The sequence below is a fragment of the Microchirus variegatus genome (genome assembly GCF_963457635.1).
Source record: "Microchirus variegatus genome assembly, chromosome: 6".
Classification (NCBI taxonomy): domain Eukaryota; kingdom Metazoa; phylum Chordata; class Actinopteri; order Pleuronectiformes; family Soleidae; genus Microchirus; species Microchirus variegatus.
This window is the reverse complement of record NC_139807.1, coordinates 32,572,663-32,590,944: the sequence shown is the minus strand read 5'-3', so window position 1 is coordinate 32,590,944 and position 18,282 is coordinate 32,572,663. Positions and strand designations below refer to the sequence as shown.

General features: G+C 44.2%; 1 protein-coding gene across 1 annotated transcript in view; it reads right to left on the bottom strand.

Annotated features, from left to right (window-relative positions):
- Positions 1-1,941: 1,941 nt before the first annotated feature.
- nfat5b (nuclear factor of activated T cells 5b) overlaps positions 1,942-18,282 on the bottom strand; it is a 34,360-nt gene continuing 18,019 nt past the window's right edge. The window contains exons 2-13 of the mRNA XM_083891618.1: positions 16,329-16,454; positions 13,448-14,063; positions 12,131-12,320; positions 11,725-11,915; positions 11,342-11,514; positions 9,145-9,279; positions 9,005-9,057; positions 7,161-7,299; positions 6,942-7,016; positions 6,674-6,777; positions 4,044-5,892; positions 1,942-2,857 (exon numbers count right to left, since the gene is read on the bottom strand). Coding sequence (XP_083747744.1) covers positions 2,619-2,857; positions 4,044-5,892; positions 6,674-6,777; positions 6,942-7,016; positions 7,161-7,299; positions 9,005-9,057; positions 9,145-9,279; positions 11,342-11,514; positions 11,725-11,915; positions 12,131-12,320; positions 13,448-14,063; positions 16,329-16,454 — 3,890 coding nt within the window. The 3' untranslated portion in view covers positions 1,942-2,618. The remainder of the gene's footprint in view (positions 2,858-4,043; positions 5,893-6,673; positions 6,778-6,941; positions 7,017-7,160; positions 7,300-9,004; positions 9,058-9,144; positions 9,280-11,341; positions 11,515-11,724; positions 11,916-12,130; positions 12,321-13,447; positions 14,064-16,328; positions 16,455-18,282) is intronic.

Below are 18,282 nucleotides of genomic sequence, written 5' to 3'. Positions count from 1 at the left end.
TACTCCTTCAAACACAGTTCCTCCTTACGTTTGTCCACATTACTAGAAACAAATAAGGGAAATTCTAGATCTTTTGGAAAGAAACAAAGTTGTAACACGGCTGACGAACCAACGTGGGGGGGTTTTGGGGAGGTTTATCCTGTAAACACTGAGGAAATGAGAAAACCTGTGGGACTGTAGTGTACCCTCAGTAGTCGCGGAGAACAGCGTTCTAAAGTGCTGAATAAACGGTATAACGTGAAGAAAAAGACAAAGAATCAGCCATTATCTGTTGTTTGGACCACAACACAACACAACACAACAACTCTCTGTGATGTAAGCAAAGGGAAAGAAAAGCTAAACCGACGCTAACCGACGTTAGCCTGTCAACATGTTTATCATTTAGCGACGCTAACAAAGTGCTGCGTGTACGTTGTGGTCGAGATGACGACGACGACGCAGGGCCGGCCCAAGGCATATGCGAACTAAGCTGCTGCTTAGAGCCCCCGTGACCACTAGAGGGCCCCCAAGAGCAATTCACTAAAAAGTAAAATAAAACGTTTGTATTGCTGTAGTTTATTTAGAATTTTTCTCTTATGATTATTTTCTTAATGTTGTGTTTTCTACATATAAAAGTCAAATATTTGTATTACAGGAGTGTATTTTGAAAGATTGTGCACATTTTTTTGATTTTCAGACCTTAATATCTTAATATTTTATTAATTAACCGTTTGGGTTTATGTATTGATTCTCTGTGTCGCCAGTAGGGGGAGTTGCTGAGTTTTTTTTTTGCAACAAAAAGTTCTCACATTTAGTTTTACAAGTGTATACGTGACAGAGTAGAATAAGTAGAATAGCTTTAGTATAGTAGGTGTGTGAATGATCAATAATCATTATTATTGGCAGTAACAGAGGGCCCCCAAAATCACATTTTGCTCAGGGCCCCACGGAGGCTTAGGCCGGCCCTGCGACGACGTGTGTCGACGTATTGAAAGAGAGTTAACGATGCTTCATCGCTGGCTGTGAGCGCCCTTAACATCACAGAGGCCTCAACAAGTCTGCGCTTTATTTACACAACAACAAACTCACGCTAAAGGCTTTTATTTCCACACCTGCTGAGCTACAGTTCATCCATTTAAGATTCACGTCCTCAGGAGTAAGTCGTTGTGCCTCCGTGTTACAAACTACCGAATACTTTCTACTTTTCCATCTCATCGACTTTTCCAAACTTCCTTTTCTACACTTTCTTAACTTCGACAACCTCGGATGCGTCCGACCTTTCAAACCACAGTCCTTTCCAAACATCTGTACCTCACTCTCTCCTCTCCGTCGTCCATGCAACAACAGGAGAACACAACGACAAACACAGAGGATTAAGGCCACGTTATACTTCTACGACTGCGTAACCGCGGAGACCCCCGAGCCTTCGGAGTTTGCAATTTCCCTCCCGATCAGTAGGGGTCGCTACGCAAGGTTGTCGCGCTTCTGTCTACAGCAGTGGTTCTCAAAGTGCGGCCCGGGGCCCAATGGCTGCCCGCAGAAACATTTCTGGCGGCCCCGCAATGAATTACAGTTGATAGTTTTAATCCAGGAGCGACTAAGCTTGTTAAATGTTTATTGGACATTACTGGATACAGACCAATAAGTGTAAACAAAAATACTGGGTATTTACCTGGTTTCTATATGGTGAATTTTAAGTGTATTATTGTGTTATAAGCTGGTAATAACCAGGTAGCTACAGCCCCCAATTACTAGCTATTTACCCAGTAAATATATGGTAACAGAAATGTGTTACTTGGTATTAACCTGTAATTAGAAGGTAAGAACAATGGCCAAAATACTGGGTAATTACCCAGTAAATTATTAAGCGTTATTATATTAATGCTTAAATTACATTATATTAACGCTTATATTACTTAACGCTAAACTGTAGAGCAGCAATCTGGTCATTAAATTATTACAAATGGGATTCAATTCCCAATTTTGGGTTCCTAAATTGGCCCTCAGGTATCAAAACTTTGAGAACCTCTGGTCTACAGTGAGCAATGGCGTCCGAGAGAGAAAGACTGTTGTTGTTGTTGTTGCAGCTGAATAACATTGAAACAGCGACCGTTTCTCACTTTCTTGTGTCCCGGAACGCAGTTTTAAGATCATTTGAGGCGAGAAATTAGCCATTTTGAGTCTAAACTGTGGTGTTTGTGTATTAAGATATGACGTATTTATAGTTACTTATAGCCCTTGCCGTCTCCGTTGTCCCTTGACGGAGTGACGGACGACACAGAGGCTCTCTGTGGACGTAGAGGGGTCTCCGCAAACCTACGCAGGGCACTTTACACTTTACGCAGTAGTATACTGTGGCCTTTATATAGGGAACACTATTCTAACACTGTAGAAAATAACACAGAGACAAACAGTTGGACACGCACGCGCAGATATGGACAAAAAATGCACAAGATAAATTAATTCCATTACTATTTGAGGCCGAATTTCATCAGTGATGGTGGAGTCTCAGACCATGTTTATCTTCACAGTTCTTCACGGGGAGATCTAATTTTGTTTCTGCAGGTTTGAAGAGAACAATAGAGAGTTTGTCTCATACGTTGTTGACCTGCTTGATATCATCAGAGGATGAAGGGAGGTCAGTACGAGCGAGTTAAGCTGCTGCCGGACTCCTGCAGACTGACCAGCAGGTCGTCGATCTTCTCCATGCTCTGCGAGGCGGACATGCCGCTCTGCACAGGTCCAGACTGAGACATGGACTGGTTCAGCAGAGACTGGATGCGGGCGTCGTTCTCTCGCTGGCTCTGACCGGACTGACTGATGGCGATGATCTGATCTGAGAGGGTGTTTCCTGGAGTGTTCATCAGCTGACCACATCCTGAGGAGAGGGAGGAGTCAGAGAGGGAGGAGTCAGAGAGGGAGGAGTCAGAGAGGGTGGAGTCAGAGAGGTTCGGTATACAGTATCAGGGTCTCTGCAGGTTTCAACAAGTCAAATTTAAGACTTTTTAAGACTTTTTTAAGACCATAATGAACACAATTTAAGACCCATTTAAAATCAATACTGGCAAAAAAGTACAAAAGACATGATGGAAAAATGGAGCCACAAAAAAAAATTCGGCTTAGCTGTGGGTTTTCGTTAAGTTTTCTCCGCTGCTATGCTAAGCTAAACACACCGCGGCGCGCGCACAGTACACTAGCTAGTGGTGATCGATAAATTCTGCCCGGGCAGCACAGGTGACCTACTTTAGTTCCGTGTTGTAGTTATTGTTTTATAGGAAAACACTGTTCAGATCTTTGAAAAATATTAGCCTCAAAGTCACTGATCTGTTTGAAATGCTTCTTTTCACAAAAAGCTCGTTTTCGCCGGTTTTTTTTGGTCAAAAACTGTTTTTGGTGAAATCAGCCTATTTCCTAATGCAGATTACTAAAGAACGGAAAAAGGTAGAAACAAACTTTTTTTCCCAGACGAAAGAAGAACGTCTATTCTTTCTTTTAGTAGTTTCACTGTTTACGTCATCAGAACACAATATTCTGTGGGTCTCGAAAGATTGGTCGAAATGCTCGAAAACGGAAAGAGTTAACAAACATCTTTTGTTGAACCGTTTTGGCCACTTGGGGGCAGCAGAAACAAGCCGAGCACACACCACTCTGACGTCACCTTCTAAGACGACGTGACCATCGATGTCCTCGTCTCACGGAGCAGAAACAGAGAAAGGTCAGTGTTTATTTAGACTCGTGCTTCCGACCGCAGGACTAATCCAAACATCCAGGTTCTGGATTAGTCCACTATTATGTCTTAAGCTGTGCTTTGGCTACTTCTCTGGATGTTAGAGTGTGTTTGAATGTTGAGTCGAGTACAGCTGAGGCTGTAAAAACCAGAACAGTAAGAGCTCTGAGGAACCGATGAGAACTCATAAATGTGGTTTTGCAACTACAAGTCGCACATTTCAAGTACAAGCAGTCGATTATTAACACAAACTAAACACTAATTACAGCCGCGTGAGGGGAACTGGAGAACCATGTGACTCACACACACACACACAGCGAGGTTATGAGTTACTCACCGTTCTGAATCCCAAACAGGAAGAGGCCGGGCTGCTGAGGCTGACTGGGCTGACTGATGCTCCCGTTCACAGTTTGAAACAGGGTCCCCGGCTGTTGAACGGGCGACGACGTCGTCGTCTGCAGGTTTGCGACGCCGTTATGGGACGCGAACATGGACGACTGCGTGAGCTCTTGGGCCATGCCGCCCTGCAGAGGGGCCATGTTGGACTGAGGCATGAAGAGCCCCACAGTCTGCTGCTGCTGCTGCTGCTGCTCCTGCCGGGGGTTGGAGCTGCTGCCCAGCTGCATCGGCTGCTGCTGCTCCTGGAACATGACCTGCTGCTGTGGATGAGTGGGGTTCCCCAGGGCCATGGGCTCGGAGCGATCCTGCTGGTTCACCGTCACCATGCTGGACTGGGAGAAGAGCAGCGACGGGTTCTGGGGCTCTTGAGATACCAGATTGCTGCTGGTCAGAGGAGGCATCTGCGACTGGCTGCTGAACAGGAGGCTGGAGGCCTGGTCCGGTGTGGAGAGGCTGCTGTTGCAGAACAGTAGGCCAGCCTGCTGCTGCTGCTGCTGCTGCTGCTGCTGCTGCTGCTGTTGGCCTGGAGAGAGTGTGTTTGAAGATGGATGTGTGGGGATGCTCTGAAACAGAGAAGCCTGCTGAGCCGCCTGAGGCTGTGAGGGCTGCTGCTGCTGCTGATCCATGGGGCTTCTCTGCAGGATGGGGGAAAGTTGAGTCTGAGTCTGAAATACTGATTGTGGTTCAGGTGCAGGGGATTGTAGAGCACTGAGAAAGCCCAGCTGCTTCTGTTGTTGCTGCTGTGAATTGCCAGGTGTGAGCTGAGCGGGCAGAGGAGTCTGGGGGAGAAAGAGTCCAGCGTTTGAGGGCTGCTGCTCTGGAGACTGCAGCACTGTCATGGTGTTCTGAAACAGAGCCGCCTGAACCTGCTCCTGAGACACTTTCTGAAACAGAGCCACCTGCGGATCTTGCGTTTCAGCCAAAGCGCCGGGGTTGTGGAACATGGGCGGTGAAGGGTGAGAGGGTGTCTGCGGGAGGAAGTTGGTCTGTATAGAAAGTATGTCATTGGCTTGCTGAAAGAGCGCTGCTTGTTGCTGCTGCTGCTGCTGCTGCTGCTGCTGCTGCTGCTGCTGCTGCTGCTGCTGTTGCTGGAAAAGCGAGCCAGGCACCACCCCCTGCGACGAGGCCTGCTGCTGTGCGTTCTTGCCCGGTGAAGCATCCTGAAACATACCACACTGCATCTGAATCTGCGACTGAAACAGCTGCTGCTGTAAATTCTCCAACGCCTGCTGCTGCTGTTGTTGCTGTTGCTGCTGATGAAGCTGCTGTTGCTGCATCTGTTGCTGCTGGATTTGCTGTTTTTGGATCTGCTGCTGGTGCTGGATGTGTTGTTGTTGTTGTTGTTGTTGTTGCTGCTGTTTGGCCATGGCATTGTCAGGCTGAAGTGGTAAACTACAGAAACCCTTGGCTTTAAGCTGCCTCACTGCCTCCTCCAGCTGGGCCACTTCATCTGGGGGTAAGAGCGGAAGCTGCTGCTGCTGCTGCTGCTGCTGGGGTGTGGGGTCTCTGCCCAGCCTCTCCTGTCCAAGGCCTTCTCGAGGCTCCAGGAGGAACTGCTGTGAGCTCTGCTGCAGCAGGGACTCTGCGGGCACAGAGAACGAGCCGGGGGCAGCGATGTCCTGCTTCTGAATGGTGCTCAAGGGCTCCGTGTTGGTGGTAAAAACAGAAGCCTGGCCTTTGTCGGGGTCAGCTGAGGCCTGAGGCAGGCTGCTGGAGAACGCTCTGTTTTTACTGAGATGTCCTGCAGCCATGTCTGTGCTCTGCTGCGCTGGACACAGATCAGCACTCTGCAAACACACACAATCACTTCTTAAAACTAGTGCTGACACACGTTAACGCGTCAACGGCGTTTAACCTGGTCAAAGTTAACGCACGTTAACGCACGGCACGTTTCCATGACGACTGACCGGAAAAAGATGCGCGTGACGCCATGTTTACGTGACTCCGGATTGTTAAAATGAGTCTCTAAAGTAACGTTAAACTTAAAAAACAGAGTCACACATACGCAGTACATAGGTACGCTGGTTATTTGTTAGCGCTGCCCTTTCCTAATGTTTATCTCATGTAGACACCTTAAGGGATACTAGTTGCCAAATAATGTATTTTAAAATAAATATCAGGAATGTATATATATTTTTATAAATATTTGGTTGTGCCACCTGACATGTTTTTGTTGTGAAGTTAAAAATACTGTTAAAAAATGAGTTAAAACATTCAATATATGAGAAATGTTCAAACACAGGTTCTGGACTCAAAAATATGCATTACATCTATTTTGAAAATATTTTTTAAAAATACCTTTTTAGAAGCTTTATTCGTCATTGACCCTTATACTGTTTATATGTGTGTATGTATTGTTATATAATATAAAAGCACTTAAACGTAAACTGTTGTTTTTAAAAGGTGCTATACTATTATTATTTTTATTATTATTATAATTATTACACACACATACGACTACTGTTAAACCTAGAACCACAGGAGCAACGAGAATTAAGTGACTGAAACCTGCATCATTTTCAGTGATTTAAAGTTTATAACGAGGTAATAAAGAGATGAATAAATCACCTTAAATACTCCAGAGGATTGGAGGTTGCTGGTCACTTCCATCGGCGTCACGTCTTCTCTTTTCACCAAAGGCAACATGGAGGGCCTCAGAGCGCCGTCCAGCGCTGTCACAGCAAGAGCACGGACAGAATTAATTAATTAATTAATTAAAGTGACTTTAAATCATTCTCAAAATGTCAAAATACGTTTTTAGCATCGTGTGCAGTATGTAGAGGAATAAACAGCTTCACCCTCCCATGTTATTAATGTATAACTAAAGGAAAATAACCTTTCATTTGTTCATCAAAAGTACAAGTCTTCACTGGGGAAGACATCTCTTTCTTCACAGGAACATCTTGATTTGCTGCAAGAGAAATCAGTGAAAATCTCCATCAACATCCTTTCATTGCAGATGATGATCATTGTTAAACCAATTTAATGATTATTATTCCAACAAACGTCATCACAGACACTGCATCCTGATATGACGATATACGAGTGAACTCACACAAAGCCAGGTCTGGAGTGTACGTGAACGGCTGAACGTCGTGGGATCTCCCAGCGTTGGTCAGCACATAAATTCCCACCATGACTGCAGAGGTGATCGCCTGATTCTGGTACGGAGGAACCGTCACGATCAAGTGATTCTTGTGGACGAGGAAACAGAATAAAAGTCAGCAAACAGCTCCAGCACAGTAAAAAAAAAATTATGTTTGAATTAAATCGATGTAATTGTTGTATATTTATCTCTAAAATCTTAGAGAAAACAGTACTTGTACAACTGCAGTCCATTTTTAGAAGTACATGGCTTTCTTGAGATTTTTCAGTCTGGTTTTAAAGCCTTACACAGCACTGAGTCTGTACTTTTAAAGGTTTTTAATGATCTTTTATTCATTACTAACTCCGGTGATTCTGCCATTCTTATGCTTTTAGACCTTACTGCCTTACTCTGACACAGTCTGGAGCATTGTGTGGGTATCAGGTATGCTGCCTTGGAGTGGTTCAGATCATATCTGTCTGAGAGATGCTTTTCAGTAAGCGCGAGTTCCCCAATGCACTATTCTTGGGCCCATCCTCTTCTCCTTATACATGTTTAATTTTTAAAAAACATGGCATCTTCTACCATTTTTACACAGAAGACTCCCAAATCTATCTGCCACTTAAGAGAAACGATAAGTGCTCCCTGATACCCTTACTAGAGTGCCTAAAAGACGTTAAGGCATAGATGGCTTTTAATTTTTTAAACTTAAATGTAGAAAAAACTGAGGTCATCCCACCCATATCAAAATGGCCCCCACCCTGGATACTTTTAAAGCCCAATTTATACTCCTGCGTAAAGTGCTCTACGTAGGTTTACGGAGACCCCTCTAGGTCGACGTAGAGCCTGTCGGAGAGTCTCTCCGTCATCTCAAGGTGCACAAAATATTTTTTAAGTGTCCGTCACTCCATCAAGGGGCAACGGAGGCGGCAAGGGCTGTGATTGGTCCTCAGGACAGGTCGAGATAACGCTGCTCTGTGCCGTCCACAGAGGCGGAGCTGATCACCGCCGATAACGTCGCTGCCAAACTATAAATACGTCATATCTTAACACACAAACCCCATGTTTAGACTCTAAATGGCCAATTTCTCGCCTCAAATGATCTTAAAACTGCGTTCCGGGACACAGAAAAGTGAGGAACGACCACTGTTTCAATGTTTTTCCGCTGCAACAACAATAACAGTCTTTCTCGCTCAGACGCCATTGCTCACACAACAACCTTGCGTAGCGACCCCTACTGATCAGGCGGAAAATTGCAGTGCGTATCCGGCACCATAACGATAACTATTAAGGCTCGGGGGGTCTCCGTGGTTACGCAGTCAGAGAAGTATAATGAGGCCTTAACTCTTGCCTAAAACTCATTTTCAGACTGATGTTTGGAGGTCTGCATCATGCTGTGAGGACGACGTGGTTTTCAATGTAGTGTAAAAGTTCACTGGAGCGGACGGACACAGGCAGCGTGACTTTGCTTTCACTGATGACGAAGACTGAGCAAAGCTAACAGAACAAGTGTTTATCTCCACTGTTTCCATGTAACAGCGCGAGCACAAGAACCTCCTCAGCAGTTGTCGACGAGGCCAAAGGTTTGAAGTAAACTGCAGAGACACTCAGCCCACACTTGGAGACGCGGTGGAATTAGGTCAGCACACAATGGGACTACTTAAACCTTTGAACCAGCAGCCATTTAAGGATTTAGACCACGACGACGACGACACGGCCCACACAAATATGAAATGGCTGTTCCTAGTATGCACTCAGCTCATTAAACACAAACTGCCTCAATCTCTCTGATACAAAAACAAGTCACATTTTACCTGGTGAAACAACTCCATGTCGATTTCAGCCTCTGCCTTCCATGATTTGTCATCTGAGAGAAGAAACACACATCATGTTAAAAACAGATGATTTTAACTTTCTATTGAACCCAAAACACTTTTAAAAAACAGACTCTTACCGGAAACATTCTCGTGAAATATGACCTTAGTGTCTTTAAGGAAGTTTTTGCCGATGATGAAGACTTCTTCTCCGCCCCTGACTGAACAACTGTGGAGTGACTTCTTCAGGATTTCAGGGACTCCTGCAGGCTGAGCTGTAGAGGAGAAACAAGACTGAGACGCTTTTCACTCATTATGGGACAGAATTTAGTACTTTGGCCAGTCTTTGTTATCTGTTTGTCTGTCTGTCCACGGACAGATGATATATGATGTGATGTGTGTAGAGTTAAAGTTCAAAGATGGGTGTGAACATATGCAATTATGTCGTACTTAGTGATTAAAGAGTCACTGTGTCGATGACAGTGGTGATTAAATCATCACATTGATGGATTTTATATAGGGACATTTAATGAACCCTATTCTGAGATTCACAGTGTTCCTACTCGACATTTAATACGTTTGTTGACGACTCAGTCAGTGGTTAGGTTCAGTGTAAACTCAACTCATACACTGCATCACCTACACTCTTAGGCTTGTCCTCATAGGAGAACCCTAAAAGGTTCCACCTGTTGCCAAGAACCCTTTTAAAACCATTTATTCAGGAAAGGGGTTTTAAAGGGTTCGCTGGATCAAAATGTTTCTTACTGGGAACCATTAGTGTCACTAAGAACCCTTGAAAAACAAATGGTTCCAGGTAGAACCACAGCCCTTGCAGAATAACCCTTATTTCTAAGAGTGTATGGTTTATTTATAGCCTATGAAATAAACAATTCTAGGCTTTTTTTAAAACCCTATTTTTAATTTTTCTCTCTCTAAATGGTCTCTAAAAACCACTTCCCTTTCCCTCTAATACATCTCACAGATCTTTTCACCACGCTGTATCACACACACACACACACACACACACACACACACACACACACACACACACACACACACTCGCATGCACAGATGCCACTAGGGATCTTTTTTTTTTCAGCTTTGAGGAAAGATATTTCCCTGGATTGCATGCTGCTGGTGTAAACAGTAGAAGTCCACACACCTCTATTGTTATGTCCTTTCCCTCTCCTCGTTCCCCAGTCTAATCCACTAACACAGACACTGTCTTATGGCCCTGAGCCTCTTTCCTGTTTATGAAACCAACCACACCCTTATACTGTATGTATATTATTCAATAACACCTGAGTCTGAGGGGATATTTACACACTGTCTCCACTGTTGACATCAAAAGACAACAGTCTCCTGACCCCAGGCTACACTGAACTTTAGACACCGGGCCTCTCCTGTTAAAAGAGACGGGGAGAATGGCTCAGTTTACGGAATAAGGCCCCGTCCCAATACCTCCCCCGTAAAATTTCCACTTGGTTTTTTAGCGCCCTCAACCGTAAATTCCCCTCGTTGAGGGAAGTGGTATTGGGACACCACTACGTGCAAATTAGCGTAGTGAACGTAACGAACGTGCTAACCTACATCATTCAGGAAAAATGCCGGCGGATCCAGCTGTTGCGTTGGAAATCGCCAGGGTATTCGTGTTCAAGCGAACGCCACAGGCTAACCACATGCTAACCACAGGCTAACCAGGCTATGACTCTTTTGAAAATGTCATTTAAGATGTAGCAGAGCTAGCTAGCGACAATTTGCCAAGTGCTACGAGAGAGTATGCCCGTCATTTAGAGCTACATGACGGGCGAACGCTCTCGAAGCACCCTGCAAATAGCCGCTAGCTAGCTAGTTAGCTAGCTGCTTTCATAACTCGTCAGGGTTAGGGTTAGCGTTAGGCTAACCTCAAAGCTCAACTGTCCTTTGGATGTATATCAAACCAACATATTCCAACACATTTCGACATTGTAACCTGCTTATTTGCGAAAATATAATGTTCCCCGGCAGATGTGGCCGCCATCTTTGTTGAACAATATCAGCCGGCTCGCTGAATTTGCAAAGCATCATGGGTAATTTCATCTTTCACTTCGTTTTTAGCCAGCATCAGAGCTCACTACATTTTGAGGGTTCATTATAAGGAGAAAATCGCACTCCCCCTTTACTCCCCCCCTACACGAGGATGCGCAAAATTTAGGGTTAGGGCAAAAGTGTAGGGTTAGGGGTGGTATTGGGGCGGGGCCTATATCATCATTATTAGGTTAAGTAGGTTACAGGTTACAGTTTCTCGATGGTCCGGCTTAACACTGTAATAATTCCACAGAGGTGAAGACGACGTACTGCACAGGATGGGAGACGAGGGAGTTTGAAGCGTGAGCACGGATCCGTCCGAACGAGGGACGTTGACCCGGAACACCAGGCGAGCGCGGGTGCTCTTCTTCTTGGAGCCGGCGACGCCGATGCGAGCTTCGACGTCGGCGTTACGGAGCTTCAAGATCCCAACACAGTCGACCCTGAACAGAGACACACAACACACAACATGATCCATTTAATACACTGCATCTTATCATGTCTCATAATTCATTTAGCCAAGAGAATATATCCCTGACTTTCTCTTTTAATAACTTTGTTTGTTAATAATAAGCAGTTGACTTGCTTTGTTGTTTTTTATGTGATTTGACAAAATGAACAAACGACCCAGTCTCGTGAAGGTGGGTACATACGCTAGTGTCATGTTGGTGCTTGGCTCAAGAGAGACCTCAATGACTGTCGTGCCGTCCACGTCCACCTCCTTGCAGGCCGTGGTGTTCCGACCCGTCACCCTGCAAGCCTGATAAAAGCCATGAGGCTTCACGCGGCCGTTATCGTTACCCACAAACACCTGCAGAGTCACTGGGTCGCTCACGCCCTCCAGCTGTGGACGTGAAGCAAAAAAAAACAAACAGATTTTAAAGAGATTTTAAGTCATTTGGTGCATCCACAACCAATCATATCACAGCTCTGCATTCGAAGCGAGTTCGCTGAACCGTACACACATGCCTCTGAAACACCTCTGACAATAAGCCAATAATTACGACAGTACAATGAGAGACACGCCTTACTACAGAGTCGATCATCACAGAGACTTACCTTGATAGTAGGGAAGCCCTGCTGCGTGCGGTCCTTCACTGATCCTCTGCTGCCTTCAGTCAGGTAACGAGCTCGGTGCTGAGTCTCAGGCTGGACGAGGATCTTCAGCTCTTTGCCCTCGCTCTTCTGCGGGAACTGCGTCGAAAGAGTTCCCCCCTTGTGGTGGTTGACGGTCTGATGATCGTCAGAGCTGAAACAGAGGCCGGTTTGAGAGACGTTTAGTCTGCTGTAGCACACAGAACCTACAGTTAACATCTTCTAACTTTGACAAACTACCTTATTGATTCATAAGGAGAGGTGATGAACTTACTTTATGATACTCTTTTCATATGATTACTATTACCTTTATATAATTGAATATATAACGATAGTTCCCACTGTGAAAAGGCTTAGAAGTTGCCATGTCACAATACGGTATGACTTTTTTTTCAAATTTTGGACAACACTGTTTTGTGACTTTTTTTGGCCAAATTTTGAACGACATACTGCAATATGACTTTTTCGTCAAATTTTGAAAAACATTTTTTTTGACATTTTTTGGTCAAACTGAACGGCATGACTTTTTTGTCAAATTTTGGACCAATTTTGGATAACATTTTTTTGTGAAATTTTTTGGTCAAGCTTTGAACGGCATGACATTTTGTCCAATTTTTGACCATTTTTTTGTTGAAATTTTTGGTCAAATTTTTAACAACATACTGCGGTATGAGTTTTTCGTAAAATTTTGGGCAAATATTTGTTTTGAATTTTTTTGCTCAAATTTTGAACGACACCTTTTTTGCTCAAATTTTGAACGACATACTGCGCTATGACTTAACGCAGAGTTAAGAGGCCAACAATCAGCCAAGCATATATAGCGTATGGCTCTGAAAGCCTTCGGAGTTATCTGCTTAATTAATCTTCCCCGTTTATCCCTGGTCTTTGACAGGGGCTCTCTGTGAGTCACTGTGGCTGACCATTGTTTGTAATTCAGTATCCTGCCCCTCCCTTCAGGCTCTTCTTCAGTCACCGTGCAGTGGTTGGGAAACGTCGAGGCGGCCATTTGTTATTTTAAAGGCTGGTTGATGTTCTTGCCCCGTGTTCCCATTAATATAAATAATGATATCGGCAGATTTGTTTGAAAGTGTCACTGTAATTTGAGCAGAGCATATTTGATAAGGCTCCTCCCCCAATTGAGATGATAGTGTGAAACTATTTCAATATAACTTTGCTTAAAGTAACACATCAGTGGCAGAATAGAGAAATTAATTCTGCACCTGTCTCTGTTTATAACATGACTCAGTCAAACAGATGGAGGATGAATTCAGTTCCACAAACCTTCCTTTGGAGCCCGTCTTGTTGTCAGGGCCTAACTGTGACAGTACGAAGTGTGGGCCTTTAGCGCTGTCTGCGTCAAACACGTCCATGCTGGCTTCTGCTGCGCGCACAGACTTAGGTCCAGGCCTCTGTCGAGGTGTGCGTTTGCGGGACTTTCTCGGCACCTCGGTGTTGTCGTTGTAAGACGCCGAACTCATCATGCTGAAGTTGGAGAGCGAGTCGTCCATCCAGATGCTGTTGCTCTGCTCCGAGTCCAGGGACACCTCGTCGTGGCTGGACATCTGGCTGTCGTCAAACAGGTCCTGCGGAGGCGGCGAGATGTTGAGCACGGTGCGGCGCTTCGACGGGGTCATCTGGTGATGAGGCTGGGCCTCCAGCGACGCCACGCCTCTCCCGTCTCCCAGTTCGCCGCTGCCTCTGCCGGTCCCACCGCTGTTGCTGCTGCCATTGCCGCTCTCCGCCCCGGCCACCTCTCGGCTGTCCTCGGGGTCCACGCAGCTGCCGTGAGCTGGGTTTTGGTCACCGGTCGACGCAGCGCTGGAATGGGTGACGGAGCTGGAAGGGGTGGAAAAAGCACTGCGGGGGCCTTCCGTGGTCATAGAAGAGGACATGGCATCTACAGTGCAAATGATTAGATCGTGAACAAAGGCATCTCAACCAGCGTTGGCTAGCAGTCCCAAATAAGCAGCAAAAATCTTTTTATCATTGTCAGTTTTTGCTGTTACTAAACAACTAAAATTCCCCTCTTTTTACTGTATCTTATGTGTGTGTGTGTGTGTGTAAATGTACAGCATATGGATAATAGTATACTGTATGTATGACTCAAGCAGGGCCAGGACCCCCTGTTTTTAAGAGTAAAAATGCTATAAATGGATGAATTTATGTTCAATATTAGCGTTTTTTCATGTTCAGAATGAAAAATGATTAAATGATGAGGAAGTTCAAAACAGTAATGTGCATATAAAGATGCATGCCAATTAATGGAGCATATTTTAGGTTTGTCTTTTCTTTTCCTGCTACAAAAGTTCATTTTGTTGGGACTGAGCGTAGCCACAGAGACAGAATAAACAAGCTTCTGACCTATGAAGCAGAGAACTGCAGACCATTTTATATGCAGACACTCCCTGCTTCAGAGGGAACTTCCTGGAATATAAAAATGAGACAGCGAATGAGCAATAAGAGCTGAACAGTAAGAATTTATTCAGAATGAAAGAAAAAAACACAGGGTTTTTTGTTGTTGTTGTTGTTGTTTTTTTTGTCAAAAAAGTGCTGCTCCAGCATGCTGACAAACTCAAAAGCATTCAAATAGTTCCTCGATGAAAGGTGGTGGTGTAGTATAGTTACGGTGAGACGTCTGTTCACATTCTGTATTATTATATTATTAGTCTTTGGTGACGAATTAGTGACAGTTGTAAAGAAAAGGAGGCGTAAACAATTTGTGGGGGTAGAAGTATTGCAACACAATGGACATAAATGATGGTAAATAAACATGGATCTCACTCTAACTGTCTGCTGTGCTGCATGAAAACTAGTGCCGGGTGCGTTAACGCGATAGCGGCGATTAACGGAGTCAACGTTAGCGCACGTTAACCTTTCTATGACGACTGACGGGAAAACGACGCGCACGACGCCATGTTTACGTGACTCCCTATCGTTAAAATGAGTCTCTCAAGTAACGCTAACCTAACCTAACCTACGCTGGTTATTTGTTAGCGCTGCTCTTTTCCTTTAATAATAAACAGACCGCTCCAGTTCCACTGTAGGCGGTGCTAACGGCGCTAAAGGAGCTAACGCAGCTAACGGAGCTAACTGGTAAACGGCGCCTGGACTCCGGTGTCGCGGCACGTAAACACGACGTCACGCGGGTCTTTTTCCGGTCAGTCGTCATGGAAACGCGTTAACGTTCGCTAACGTGCGCTAACGTTCGCTAACCTAGTTCCCAGCGCTAATAAAAACTGTTTTACTGGTTGATTTTAAGACATTCACACACCGAGTGGCTGATTAATGATATGCACGACAACATAAAGTCATTTTTTAAACACTGACTCATTATGTTTTACACGTCATCGTCATCACACTCACCGGCGTAAAGTGTTCACTTCCTTTAAAACTGGAATATTATCTGACGCAGGGTTTGTGGGAATATGTTGGAGTTTCCAGTAGACAAAATATGTTTGTTAGAAAATCAATGAACGTAACTCAGTAAATTCCTTTTTGCATGGTTCATAATTAAGCCTTTGTTGCACTATTGCGATTAATTTAGGTTTGACAGCTCTAAGAGGAAAAAGAACGGCGTTGCAGCTAATGTTTCCGTGTGATCAGAACATTTGGACTCGCTGCCATGTTGCTTGTGTTTCTCTGCCAGTATAATTTTTTCATCTGTGAACAATAGCTCCATCTTGCAAGTGCCAAATGGTCAACAGGGTGATTACAGCCATGTAAGCGTATTAATTTTCTTCACAAAAGCTGACAAAGCTGTTAAAAACAACCAAGCACTTTGTACTGAGCATGCAAAACCAAAAGAAAATCCAGAAAATGACAAATCCTGGCTGTAAATACTGTTTGAACAACATTTCAAAACACTTTCACAGCAAGAGCCGACAATAAATGGTCAGTTACAACAATCACAGTAACTTCATCCAACGCCAATCATTGATATACAAATTATATTTAAATGTATTTCATGTTGTGGGTTTTTTTGTTGTCTTGTTTTTGGACCAACACGTGAGGATGACAGAGCAATGGTCGGCTTGTCTGACTGGCTTTCCTGTCGTATGCAGGTGTTTGTTTGCCTACACAGACAGAGTGTGTATGGGGTGGGGCGAAATCAGACCTGCTTTTAGAGAAGGAATCAAAAATAATAAGAGGAGCAGGATCCTACCTGATCCTAAAGACACTGGAGGGGGAGGCCCTGCCTCTCCGCCACTCGTTTGACTCATGACTTTTGGTTTGTGGCCTGTGGAGGAAGGCGACTGCAGCTCTCTGGGTAGAAAGTCATACACTGACTCTGTGAAGAGAAAGAGAGAGAGAAAGAGAGAGAGAGAGAGAAGGGGGTTAACGTGGTCAGAAAATCCAAAAATCTTCAATTTTCTTCAGGTTCTCCCATTCCCTCCCACAGTCCAAAACATGCAAAGGCTAATTGGACTCTAATAGTCTCCGCTTGTCTCGCTACCATTGGGTGATGTGGTTCAACTGAAGGTTACAACATTCAGCCAGTCCGAGTTTGCTCTCACAGTTTTACACTTTAGAGCAGGGGTGTCTTAGGGTGAAATACAATTCCTTGCTTAATCCTCAATCTTAACCCTCAATCTCAAAATTTTTCTCCCTCTAGTCCAAGTGCTGTCCCGATTCTCAGAAAAATCAAGTTGAGGCCAAGTTTAAGGGCTGTATCGCCCTCAATATTGAGATTTTCCAAGACCACTCTTGGGAGCAAGGGCTACCCAGAATGCATGGCGTGTTTTCACATAACAAAGATGGCGCCAATAGCAGCGAAACAAGTGCGATACAAATGAAGTATTTTTTTTGTTAATAGAGATATAAAAATGATCTTAGTTTAGGCCCATATTATGGATTACTGACGTCATTGTTGCGTAACATTTATTGTTATTGTGTTATTATGACACATATACGCTGTAACAATGGGCTCAGACATATCTCCCGGCTATCGTTCTACACACAGTTAGCTTAGTTTGGAAATTAGCAGGCTCTAGCAGGCACATTGTTGTCATATATAACATTTATCCACTAGACAGATAAATCCTCTGAGGCTGGAAGTTTGTGTAGAACTCTGTGCTGCACTGTGGAGACAACAATAGAACTTTTCACGGACTTCTGCCGTTGCCCTCGCCCGTACTCTCGCGTGATTTACGGACAAAGCGACAAACAAGTTCCGCGAGACAACAATTCCAGGATTTAGCGTCTCGTGACTTCCCAGTGAGCGCGGAAGTCAACATCACGTGTTTTATCTCCTGTACTTAGACTGAGGACCACAAAATATAAGGATTTACATGATTAAAAAGTTTATTTCGCATAATATGGGACCTTTAAAGCGAAACCAAGACCTACGTTTTTAGGCGAGTTTGCTTCTTTGGTGCGAAAACTGGTTTGATTAAGAAGGGATGGTGTGAATGCACCCTAAATTGTGCATAGTGTGAATGTGAGAGTGAAGGATTGTGGGTCTCCACATGTTTGCCCTGTACTGGACCGACGACCCCTTTCTTCCTTACGTCAGCTGGGATTATCTCCGGTGACCCCGCGAGCCTCACGTGGAGGATAACGTGGTAAACAATGACGTTACACACACACTAAGATGACACGGCTGATGAAATCAACATTCCTCTTTGTCATTCATTGATAATCAGTGTCAGACATAATTGCAAACACACTCTTGCACAACTGTCAGAACATACCTGTGACCTGATTGGCACCGTATCTGATAAATGACAAGAATCTATGCTGCACTCTAGTTTTTGGAACAATGTGTGACAATTATGGCCTCAGTTCAGTTGCCAAACATCCATGTTGTCCAACATTTTATTACTGGCAATCTCTTTGTTTAATTATAGTTTTATTCTAGTAGAACTTTTAACTTTGTTTACAACATCCAACTTATAATAAAACAACAAAAACTGCCTACTAGTATTTTGTGGGATTCATGGTGGACAGTAAAAATCAATGGATCAATTTAAATAGAACAGAAGCAGCTACTGTCAAAACCATAGACTGTATATAAAAATGGACTTTGGTCTGCAGGTCAGTGAAGTGAAGACAAATTGTCTTTTTTCCAGCTGATTTACAACATCTGTAAACATTTTACTCTGTAGATGTTGGTCTCA